The sequence below is a fragment of the Odocoileus virginianus genome, chromosome 30, assembly GCF_023699985.2.
Source record: "Odocoileus virginianus isolate 20LAN1187 ecotype Illinois chromosome 30, Ovbor_1.2, whole genome shotgun sequence".
Taxonomy (NCBI): domain Eukaryota; kingdom Metazoa; phylum Chordata; class Mammalia; order Artiodactyla; family Cervidae; genus Odocoileus; species Odocoileus virginianus.
In genome coordinates, this window is record NC_069703.1 from 343,993 (window position 1) to 356,650 (window position 12,658).

Sequence of the window (12,658 nt, forward strand, 5' to 3'; positions counted from 1 at the left end):
AGTAACAGTGAATAGTCACCAGTTTGTCTTTAACCTTTTTTCATCTCCACTGAAAAGTGTTTCTTATTCCCCAGAAACCTGTTTTGTATACTTAGGTTTTCGAAACTGTTTTGCCATGGATGTACTGCATCAGATAGAAACCCAAGATACAGCCCAGATAAATGTGCACCTGCTCTGTCTGAAGGCAGGGTCGAGAACCAGTCCTGGGACCCCCCTCAAACAACCAGCCCTCATCCTAGTACATCCACATGTGATTCCCCTCAGTGGTTCTGGAAGCTTATGCCTGCACACAATGGGTTTCCTCCCAACAACTAGCTGCTAGTCATAGTGACTCACATTCTTCACCTACAAGTATCAAACCTGAACAAGAGGAAAGAATGTGACCTTGTCTTTTAAACAACCATTACATATACAACAGGTTCCAGGCAGAGTCCCACAAACCCTTGGGTATACAATAAATCCTATTAGGGAAGCTCAATTGGGGTGGGGTATAGGAGCTGCAATTTTATGTCACAAGCTCATTATTTGTACGAACTGATATGCAGTGAAGAGGAAGGGCTTGCACCTGTGGGTTGAATAAGGATGTATGCAGGAACCCTGGCTTACCGCCTCCATTCTGGGACCGCTCCACCCACGTGAACGTGATCGCCCCTTCCCGGCAGCTCTCGCTGAAGCGCAGCAGGAATGTCCCGGGCTGTTGGTCCTTCAGCAAGGCCCGCTCTCGCTCCTTGCTAATAAAGCCCACGATACACCTGGATGTGGAAAGGGATCAACGGAGGCACTCTGAGGTTTGGTCATGACTCTATAATTTTCCTGCTCATTTACCAACCAAGACTGCAACATGATACAAGAACACAGGATAAAAATGTATAGACTATTTTAGATGCTTTAAAATCTATTTCATTGACACTTTAGGAATCATTTCAGTCATATGTATATATGCTTGCTGCTGCTGCTGCTAAGTCACTTCAGTCGTGTCCAACTCTGTACAACCCCATAAACGGCAGCCCACCAGGCTCCCCCAACCCTGGGATTCTCCAGGCAAGAATACTGGAGTGGGGTGCCATTTCCTTCTCCAATGCATGAAAGTGAAAAGTGAAAGTGAAGTCGCTCAGTCATGTCCGACTCCTAGCAACCCCATGAGCTACAGCCTACCAGGCTCCTCTGTCCATGGGATTTTCCAGGCAAGAGTACTGGAGTGGGTTGCCATTGTCTTCTCCGCATATATATGCTTAACTCCCCCAAAAGCTCATTAACCTGGTGCCAATAGATGATCAGTAAATACTTTCTGGATTAATGAGCCTTTCATTTTCACTTGGTGATTGAAAATGTCTGAATTTATGCATCTTTTACAGTGAAGAGGAAGGTTCAGACAATCCATTTTCATATTCTTAACTTCTGACCAAGTTAAAGCCTTTGCTGAAATCTCAACTGACCCTGAGAATAAATTAGAAACGATTTACTGAGTTGGGCTTCCCCGGTGGCTCAGTTGGTAAAGAATTGCCTGCAATGGAGAAGACCCAGGTTCGATCCCTGGGTCAAAAAGACCCCCTGGAGAAGGGAAACAACCCACTCCAAGTGTTCTTGCCTGGGAAACACCATGGACAGAAGAGTCTGGTGGGCTACAGTCTATGGGGTTGTATAAGAGTCGGACACAACTGAGTGACTAACACTTTGAACTTACTGTGCTAACAACAGCTTTTTCTTCCTTACTGGGAGGCAATAAAGAAGATGCTCAAGAAATTTTTTTAGAATGAATGTATGCATGGCACTCAGGATTTTTAAATTCAGCTTTGAAAATGGGGATATGTGTGTACCCATGGCTGATTCATGTTGAGGTTTGACAGAAAACAGAATTCTGTAAGGCAATTATCCTTCAATAAAAAATTAATTTAAAAATGCATATACATTTATTATGGAAGTATAAGTTTAATCTTACGAGGGCCCACTATCATGAATCCCTGAAGGGACAGCCCGTAAGCATCTGTTTCAGTGGGATGCTCACAAGCCTCGCCAAATAATAAAGTCTGTCTTGGTCAGGACTATCTCGGCCTTGCAGTAACGGAGTCTGTGCTCAACATATGCTTCAAAACTACTTCTATCAGTGGCCCTTACCCATCATTCCAGAGAGCAAGCAGGTGTTTTTTAATGAGTTCAAGGATGCTTTCGATCCAAAGCCAGAAAGGAAAATTTTTATCATTTATATTTTCCTGTAAATAAATAGATGCACACATTAGAAATCAAGAAGTCCCAAACTCTGACTTCTCCTGTCTCCTCCTACCCTTGGGTTTTAGTTTGCAAAGACTGCCCAGCTGCCAAAGCTAGCACTGTCTCCTACAGAGGTGTCCCGCCCCTGCTTATCGGCTTTCAGACACCCAGCGCTCCACTTCCTGAGCCAGACTCTGCTTCCCTCTCCAAACACGGGTGACCTGGCCAGGGCATGACCCCCTGGGTGATCACAGTGCCTTCCCAGCGCTGGACTCCAGGAGCTCGAGCTTGTCAGTACTGTCTGGTGACCCTAGCGGGGTCTGATTACCCCCCTGAACTGGGCCCCTGCTTGAGTAGGCTCGGGGACGGTCATCCAGCCCACAGGCTGTCCACGCCGGCACAGAGCACATGTCCCTCATGGACGGGGCTAAAATGCTGCTGAGCCAGGGTCCAGTGTGAGCAAACAGAGGATGCATTTCGGATGTGAGAGAATGTTATCACACAGACAGGTGCTTCCTGTCAGACTCACACTTGGAGCCTAAACTTCGCGCTGAAGGAAAGTAAACATGTCCTAGGGGTTCTGTGGGCTAGAGGAACCTGCCAAAGCAAGCATGGAGCAGGCAGCACCGTGTTGAGAAATCCAAGAACCCTACAGAGAGCAGAAGGCACTCAGAGTGCAAATCCGAGACAGCACCCACCTTACAGAATCTTGTCCATGGAATCAGACCATCGGGGCCGGCGTTGGGGCCTAAAAAAACAAAAACAAGGTTTTTCAGGAACTGGGAATCAATTCTGAAGCTTTGGCTGGGCTGATGGCTCTTGTATTTGCTCTCAAAGAGCCAACACTCAACCAAGGAAGCGTGTATGCACACGGTCAGTAGTCTCAGATCACTAACACTAGCTCCCTGCGCCTTCTGAGAAGCCGAGGGTGGTCCCTCCGTGTGCAATGTCACTTGCCATTCCCCCCCTCCCTTCCTTACCAGGCTCCTCTCCCAGTGACCCTGCAGTTTTTTTCAAGTGCAAACTAAGACCAAGAATCACTTGCAGGTGATTGATTTAACTGACACAACTTTATATGCTTATTTTAGATATTAATTAGGTATTTCCATCAGCCCTCCTCCAAATAGGACACAGGCTCAGGGAGGCAAACCAAAAGGCAAGTGAGAGAAATGAAAGGGGAAGGAAGCCGGGGGGTCATCATCTACACAAACCAAAGCGGCTGAGCCATGAGAAGTGGTGAGACTGACACTGCTCTTCACAGAGAATCGCAGATAAGCCATTACAGGCAGGAAGGTATCCATCTTAACTCTCAGCAAGCAAGGGAATGGAATAAGGTGACTCCTTACTTTTAACTAAATTGCACAAGACCCCCCACTATGACAGCTACACTGCCAAGAGAGGGCACTGCTGAGAGCTATCCAGGTTAGGAAAAGTACACTGATGACTGCAGGACACGCAGCTCTGCTGTACAGAAAGCAAATCTGAGAAAAAAGCCATCTGTGGATTTAAAAAAAAATAGTTCCAATATTCCCATTCATTGAAGATCTGACCTTGAGACTGGTGGGTCTCAGATTTGCTTAGTGTAGAAGACTAATAAATCCATGACATTAGCTACTGAAAGGGAATTCTCTGTCTTGGCCTGGACTCTGCCCATCAGGTGGTGTGATCATGGGTATCTCCTGATGTGGGCACTGTCTCCTCCCGTTTGGGCCCCCTGACATAAGAGACCTGGGTGTGTGCTGTGGGGTGGGCGGCCCCAGGACCTGACTCTTACAATGTTGGGGGCTTACTTTTTTCTCCCCAAGGTTAATCAGATTTTATCTTTCTCAGACTTCACCTTTCTCCAAGAATTTATTTTAGCCACAACTAATATATTTTACATAATTCAGAAATCTTTCCCTTAGGAGCCTTGCTCAGAAATGTTAATATGAGATAATGGGAAAATGATTCATTTAAATCTTCTATCAAGTTGGCAACTCCTAAAGTGAGGCATCACTCTCACTTAGCTATAATAAATGGCAGTTGGAAAAGCCAATAGATTCCTAACATTCTCCTACCTTGAATGAAATGAAGAGCAAAGAGGGGAAAGGAGAAGTCAAGATATTTTTCATGAATTTCGACTGTTACATAAAAAGTAAATATGCTCATACCAAGAAGTTTCTCCCCCAGCATGTTGAGCTGGTCCACATTGAGACCTCTTTTGGTGACAGAAGAAAACTGCCAACTCAGCACCTCTGAAAGCTGAGACCATCGTGCACAAGGTGGGTTCAGGAAGAAGGACAGATTCTGGAAAGAAAACACCGAGAAGGTGAAAGCCGCTGATGAGTCACTAGTCACAAGCTCAGCATGGAAACATGGATCTGCGCCAAAGTTCAGCTCTAGTCTCTGACACGTATTTCCACAGCAGCAGGAGAGAAACGGTTCTCACTGTTTGCAGACTCATATCTGTGCATTTATCTACTCACTAAAATTTAACTCCCGAATCAATACTCATGGCACTTTGGCACTCATTTGTGGACATACCCAGGCACAGAGTCGTGAATACTTTGAGTCACCAAACATGTATGTTTCCGGTTGAAGTCAAACAAAGCTATGCTCCGCCTTCCTGATTCAGCTCTCACACTACACCCAAGTGTCCTCTTTGAGGTCTGTTTAATGCTGTGGTCTTTACATTTCTGTAGGGTTTTTGCTGGTGATTTCATTTAAAATGCCCCTCAAAGGCAAGTTGAAGTGCTGTCTAGTGTTCCTAAATGCCTTAAGGAGCAAATGCACATGATATATAAGTTTTGTTCAGACTGAGTTATAAAGCTGTTTGCCATGAGTTCGATGTTAATGAATCAACAAGCATGTTAGATAAGGGATCTTTAAACAAAACAAGGTGATGTATTGATCTGCAGATGCGAGGGTTTTGCCAGAGGCTGGCAGGAACCCATACTTCCCTTAGGCACAGTGATTCAGTATTTGCTAAATCAGTGTTCACAGTGACTTCAAAGAACCTAAGTACAGTGAATAACTGGAATCAATTGTAATTAACCAACCATGAGTATCCACACTCTTAAGAACAGAGCCTGCTTGTTTAGCAAGTGTATACATTTTTTAAAAAGCATAACACAAAATCATCTGTTGCCCAAGCTTATTCACAAGGGAAAATAATAATTTTTAACTTCTAGTACATACACATGCTTCTGGAATGCTTTGCTATTCCAGAATTACTCAGCTGCTTAGCAATGAGTTGAGTTGTGCCACTTTCCCCTCAACATCTGGTCCATACAGGCTCTTTCAAATATGCAGAACTAGAGCGGGGGGGGGAGGGGGGGGTCCTTTAAACCCTAGTATGAAAATAGATGTGTTTTCCTTACCCGGGGTTCTGCCACCAGCATGTTGTACCACAGGATAGAGGCCCAGCCACTTGGAAGCTGGCTGACATTGGAGATCACCACGATGGGTAGAGAGGTCGTCTACAAGATGACAAAGACCTTGAAATCCTCGGAATCCCAGAAGCAGTACCTGCAGACCACTATGCAGCCTCACAGCTAAACAAGGAACCCTATGTACATTTGCATATATTTCATTCTTGAAAATTAAGAATGTAAAGGTACAGTCTTTTGTTTTTAGTTGAATTTATCTTTGACATACATTTTCAATTAAGAAATAAATGTCAAAGCTTCATATAAAAAATTAACACAGGACATCTTAACTGGAACATTGGCTTATTGGAGCTTCCCTTGTGGCTCAGCTGGTAAAGAATCCACCTGCAATGTGGGAGACCTGGGTTCGATCCCTAGGTTGGGAAGATCCCCTGGAGAAGGGAAAGGCTATCCACTCCAGTTTTCTGCACTGGAGAATTCCACGGACTGTATAGTCCATGGGATGGCAAAGATTCAGACACAATTGAGTAACTTTCACTTCAGACAAAGGTTAACTTAGTTCTGTAGCAGACTGAACAATTAAATTAGCATTGAGACAGTACTGGCTGAAAACAGCAATCTTTTTTTTTTTTTTAACAATTAGATAAGTATGTCTAAAATAAAAATACATGTATCAGTTTAAAGTAAAAATAAAGTTTCCCATACCGGGAACATGTAAGTCTTACCTCAAGGTCAATGACCAAACCAGGCTGGCACAACTGGGTTTCAAAACTAAGGGAGTGAAGCTCTTCAGTGACGATGAGAGGACCCTTGAAAAAGAAAATGGGAAAAACACAAATACAGTGATTTGTTCATTGATCCTGCAATTAGCAAGAAACTACTAAGCATTTTAACAAGCTCCAGGAAGCATGAACCCAATCAGGGACAATTTAGAAGATTCTAGCTTTTAATAATCTATCCCAGATTTAATTATCCTGAGTATCACAGTGTTCTCTCAAAGACCAGATTTCTAATATTTTGGCAAGGGTTATGGATCAAGGGGGAAAAATGTTGATAGGGAAATAGAAACTTCTAATGAGTTTATTCACAACCTAAGGCTTCCCAGCCCTCAGTCCCCTCTGCCCACCACGGACCTGCCTGGCCTGGGCTGCATACCTCAGGCTGACAAGGGGTGGAAAGTGTAAACATGTTCCAAGTGTGATGATCTACCAGGAGAGCAGATTTGCATAAGCCTGGCAGGTTATAAAGTGCCTTGGTTGGTTTGGGTAGAAAGGTTATTGTGTTCCAAGTGCCTTCATACACATTATCTAATGTGAGCCTCACAACAACCTTAGAACCAGAGAGGTGTGACTCCATCCCTGCTCCTGGGCGAGGAAATGAAGTTCCTAGTTGGTCACTGAGAGTCAAGATCCAAAGATGAGGGCTGGTCAGGCCCAGGGGGGCACCTGTCCCACAGCGCCACGCGCCCTCTGCTGGTTGTAGTAGGGAAGGACAGAGTGCTCGGCAGGCACAAAGAACAAAGTCCGACCAAACCAAAGCAACTCCAGCCATTCTGTCGTCTGCCCATGGTTCATCTCTGAACGCATCCCAAACATAGCTCTTCAAGGACAAGCTGTGACGAGGGGACTGACAGAAGGATAATGGCACTGGACAGGGCACACAGTTTTTGGCAGGGCAGTCATGAAGCTGGCCTCTGATTCTAGCTCTGATAACTATTTCCTGTGCACACTTAGCTAACTCTGGCAAACTTCCTGTGGTCCAATTTCCTCACCTGTGAAATGTGAGTAACATAGTAGCCCACTGCACCTATTCCGCTGGGCTGTTGGTGAGGGTCCAGAAAATTCATGTGCAAAATCACTTGACAACCAGAAAGCACACGCAGAGAGTGGCTTTACTGTTATCACACACACACCACATCCCAGAGCTCGTCTGCTGCTCTTACCTGCTGGTCTTTCCCACTGCTCACCCCTCTGTGAGGTGTCCCTGGCCACCCACGACCACCAGGGCCGTGGAGCCAAGCTCACTGGACAGAGCTGCTAGTTAGGAGACCAGTCATGACAGAAAAAGACTTACCTCATTAGTTCTGGCACCAGCATTTTTTTGTTCTTTCAGTTGCTAAAAAAAAAAAAAATCTTAGTAAACAGCTATATAATAATCCTCAAAGTTGCTACTTCCATCTACAAATCAAAACAAAGTGGGGACTTAGAATGAAGGAGGTGACAATATTTTCAGGATGCAGAACAGGAGGTGAAGTGACCCTTGTAGGGGCTTATGAGGTGAAGGGGGGAGTGCCTTTCCCCAGCATCCCGACACCCTGCAAACACCGCAGGGTTCAGAAGCAGCCAGGGAAGTGGCATGCTGCCCCCTCCCCTGGGCAAGTTCATCCTAAACCGTCCCCGTCACCGTCAGCAGCTGAGCCAGGCTCCCCAGGCTGTGGGCACAGCTTCTCCCACCTCTGCTTCCCTCGGCAGAATCTCCCAGGCTGGCCCAGCGTCTCAAGCTTCTCAGACCGTCCTTTGAAAAGGTCTTCAATCACATAGCTTTTAAGGAAGCAACTTAGGGCCCCCGGAACAGCTCTGGACACCCTCAAACTCCCGGTTTCGACCAAGGCTCTCATTTAAGGTCCAGCTTCCTAACCATGAGTTTGTGGGCTCCTGAGACGGCTGCCAGTAAGAAAAAGGCTGCAGGTTCCAGGCCAGGAAGTGCATAGGGCTCAGCACCATCACCTCTGCAGAACACCTGGCAGCCCCGCATTTTCAGGGAGAGAGGGGAGAAGGCACCACCTCTATAAACCCCTGTGCTGGCTTCCACTGCCCAGTGCCCGGGCCCTACTCCCCCGGAGACAAAGTGGTTGAGACAGTGGTCGCAGGCAAGACCCCAGGAAGGAGACGGTGATGAAGGGACCCAGGAGAGACCCCTGGGGTCTGCCACACTTGGAGGGGTGGAAGCACTAGTCAGGATGTGGGGGAGTAACGACCTTCAGGAAAATTCCAAGAGTCTAGAGTGAGTGATCGCTGAGGTGGTTGAGGGACCACATGCAGAGAGCTTGCGTGCATGCTGGCTTGTGGAATATTTTACTGAGCTCACTTCCCCCAACGAAGGCATATCTGAGAGAGAGACAAGCAGAGAGAGAGAGTGAAGAGCCCTGGGATGAGGAGGAGGAGCCAGGATTCCCCAAGTCCTGCTGAAGTCTCCAGCCACAAACTCTAGAAGTCTCCTCCCAGAGGAGCCCCTCTACATCACATATGGCCAGAGTGCGCTCCACTGTAAGCAAGTCCTGACAAGCCAGACACAGCAGAAAAGGGGGAGACGGGTCTCCCTACCAGGTGTCGGAATTCTGCCGCCAGACTCCCATTGGTGGACTCTTCCATGTTCATCACCTTCGTGTGAGTGCCCAGAATGTTGAACTTCCTAAACCTAGACAACACAGGGAAGGGATACTTAAAAGGCTGAGGACTGTTAAAGCAACACACAAACAAAGCAGAGAGCAGAACAGAGTGCAAAGTATTTCACGTACCCTTTTACTGTATTTCTCTCATTCACATCTCTACAAGAAAAAAAAAAATGTAATCATACATGTGTATTTAAAATGTGAAATTCGCATTCACAAACATATAAAAGTATAAGATCAATAACCAATAAATCTATACCTACGGGTTTTCTTGCCTATCATTCACTCAGTCCCTCAATCAACCCACGCCAGCACTGCCAAGTTTTGCTGAGTAACCTTGGGCAAGTAAACTGGGCCTCACCTTTTCTCTTCTGTACATCCTGCCAGCAGAACCAACCACACAGCACACCGGCAGGAAGAAACTAGTCAATGGGTAAGGAGAGCACGCAGCGCACCCTCAGGAAATGTAAGCCTGAGTTATCACAACTTACGGAGCAGTTACTCCCTCTGCAGGAGGCAATGAGCTAAGGCCTGGGGACTCAGCGGAGAGTACGGCTCTGGGTCACAAAACTCAGAGGACCCTCCAAAGTGACAGCTCGAGTCTTATTTTTGCTCTTTATTAGTTTTAATGCTTTCATGAAAGTACCTGAATAGTCCATTATTTGGGGAAACTGCCAAGTTTTAAACCTGAGGTTAAAATTTTGAGAGACCAGAATCTTAGGATTCTGTTGTTCAGCGATAATGTTGTCATCTTCTGGACAAATAATGTATGTTAGGGGCAGGTGAAGGTCAGAGACCATTCGTGCACTCCCAGTTAAATGAGTTAGCCTCCTTTCCTGTCCCAACTAGACGTTCAGCGCTTTTGTGGCTGATAATCACTGTCAGCTATGACAGTGACCTATTTTCCTGCCAAAACTAAGAAGAAAACTTCAGAACTGGAATAGACAGAAAAGACAAAAAGGCAAGAACAAACCGAAAGAGACTGACTTAAGCAAACTGTGGCAAAACTGCGGTGGCCACAAAAACGTCTGCAACTCTGCCTTTAAAGACACAGAACGTATTTGCTTGTCTCTTGAATTTCAGGGGACTCTGACTTGCTTTTCCAGACAGCATGGATGGGAGCAGTGCTATGCAAGTTCCAAGGCTGGACTAATAGGCCCAGCACGCTGCTGCTTGGATCCACTTGGAACACCACGGCCATGTGAGAAAGCCCAGGCTGGCCGCTCTGACAGCCCCACAAAGAAGGGCCCAGTTATCCCAGCCAAGACCTCAGACATATAATGAGGTCATGCTAGACCACCCAGCAACAACCAGGCCAGCTCAGATTAGAAGGACCACCCACAACCCACAGAATAATAGAAATAATAAGTTTCTGAGTTTAAACCACCAAGTTTTGAGGTTATCTGTTATGCAGCAAAAGCGAACTGGTACAAAGAAAAACCAAAGAAGATGGGAGGAAAACAAAGGTACAAACAAAGAAGACTATAGTTACAGGAATAGAAAGAGACAAAAGCCAGAGGAAAGTGACTTAGAGTATCATAAATGGTTTGAAACGTAGTAAACACACCAACAAAAGCATTAAATATATCAAGGGGGAATGGTAGGGGCTAAGCCATCTTGTTCCTTAATGTAAGTGCCTAGGTCACTGCTAGTTTGGGTTCAGGGTCTAAGGACAAAACAGGATAGACCTGCTCCATTTAGACCCCTTGAGAGCCTGCCCATTCCTGGGTCCCTACTGTTCAGATGAGACAAGTGTAAAGCCAGCAAGCTCCATACATGCCCCCCAAAATGCCATCAGTTTCACTCCAGAAACAGGCCCACACTGGCCGAAGAATCACGGTGGCCTGGAGCCTGATCAAGTACCCCTTCTCTGGGGCTGGCCTAGTTGAGGTGGTAGCTGCTTGGAACAAGCATATATGCATAAAATGCACTCATACTTTTGTTCATTTGTAGTCTAAAAAGGCACGCTGATACCAGCTCTTAGATAAAGTTCCCAATACCCAGGAATTACTGGTTTAAATGAGCTGGAATCAATAACGAACAGCCCCACTGCATCAGTTCGTGTTTAGTTAACAAAACCAACGTTTCAACAGTATATGTAGCCTTGATATTAGCAATATCTTACTTGTCAAATAAGACTTTGACTTTCAAGTTATAATTTAGCTCTTGCAACTTCACCAGCAGCCTGAAAAGAAAAAGAAAATTCATAATTACTTTTTAAAATTATCTATTATGCCAAATCCATATTGATGAACATTTCAACAAGCCCCACCCCATCCAGTTTTTGGTTATTACAAACAATGGAACTGACATCCTTGTATGCTTACACGGATTTTTTTTTTTTAAGTGTATTTGTAGGATAAATTCCTAGATGTGAAGTTGCTGGGACAAAACTGTAATATTAAATTCTGACAGCAAGCAACAGATTTTATATTCACACCAAATGTAGTGAGGGCACCTGCTTCCCCATTCTGCCTCACCAATACTGGGGTTTATCAAAATTTCTATTTTGGGCTAATTCTGTAGGTAAAAAATGGGCTTCCCTGGTGGCTCGCCACTAAAAAATCTGCCTGCCAATGCAGGAGATGCGGGTTCGATCCCTGAGTCAGGAAGATCACCTGGGGAGGAAATGGCAACCCACTCCAGTATTCTTGCCTGGGAAGTCCCGTGGACAGAGGAGTCCAGTGGGCTACAGTCCATGGGATCACGAAGAGTCGGACATAACTGAGTAACTAAACAACAACAGAGGTAAAAAATAGCAAACTTTACCCTTTACCAAAACTTGTATCTAACGCTTAACCTGTTGGGAGAAAATAAAAACTCTGACCCATAATCAGGAAAATGAGGGTCATCTCTCTAACCACTCCAGGGCAGTGTGGAAAGATAGCGGGACAGAACCCCGTGCTGAGACTCGTGTGTTTCTGTTCTGATGAGCCAGAGGCCCGGGGAAGAGCCCCTGACGGGCTGGCTCCCTTTAGTCAAGCAGGTGGTGGGATGAGATGCTCCCCGTGCCAGCTGAGTGCTGGGACTTCATGGGTGTCAGAGTCTTGTGCCACTGCACTGGTAGCTGTGTGGACCTAACTCAGCAGCACCATGGAAAAAATGACTAGGGCCAACTCTGAAGGTAAGTCCAGCTCTTCTGAGGCCAGCTGCTCATCAGTAGAGGAAAAGCTATTAATAAATGAATGCAGCCATGCAACCGAAGAAAGTAAAGCTGGACATTCTCGTATGGAAACATTTCTACAATTTATTACAAAGGAGAAAAACAGTCTGCCGAACAACAGACAGCAGAACTCTGGTTTCTAAAAATGAAATATATCATGTAATACATACTTTCGCAAGTCTATGCATGAAAAACACATGTATATAAAAGTACAATGTATTTATTTATATATTCATGTATACATGGACAAAATTCTGGGAGGACTGACACCAGGCTGCTTACTGTGGTAGTCTACAGTTATTTAGATCACATACAACTTTGAGAATTTGATGATAGTTATGAACAAACACACTCACCAGAAAAATGTACCAGTCATTTACACACACTGCATCCATTTCAGGGGGAACATAAAGCTCAGGTTATAGGCTCATGCTCAAGAGGGGATGAGGCTACTGGGAACTTTTATTCTCTACCATGTACAGGTCTTCAATTTTGAATTGTTATTTACAGTAAATATTCATTACACCT

General features: G+C 45.4%; 1 protein-coding gene across 1 annotated transcript in view; it reads right to left on the reverse strand.

Annotated features, from left to right (window-relative positions):
• STAT1 (signal transducer and activator of transcription 1) overlaps positions 1-12,658 on the reverse strand; it is a 39,528-nt gene that overhangs the window by 8,784 nt on the left and 18,086 nt on the right. Inside the window, exons 12-21 of the mRNA XM_020901509.2 lie at positions 11,093-11,152; positions 9,094-9,123; positions 8,900-8,993; positions 7,650-7,691; positions 6,302-6,385; positions 5,568-5,666; positions 4,359-4,494; positions 2,907-2,956; positions 2,116-2,210; positions 607-752 (exon numbers count right to left, since the gene is read on the reverse strand). Of these exons, the coding sequence (XP_020757168.1) occupies positions 607-752; positions 2,116-2,210; positions 2,907-2,956; positions 4,359-4,494; positions 5,568-5,666; positions 6,302-6,385; positions 7,650-7,691; positions 8,900-8,993; positions 9,094-9,123; positions 11,093-11,152 (836 nt within the window). The remainder of the gene's footprint in view (positions 1-606; positions 753-2,115; positions 2,211-2,906; positions 2,957-4,358; positions 4,495-5,567; positions 5,667-6,301; positions 6,386-7,649; positions 7,692-8,899; positions 8,994-9,093; positions 9,124-11,092; positions 11,153-12,658) is intronic.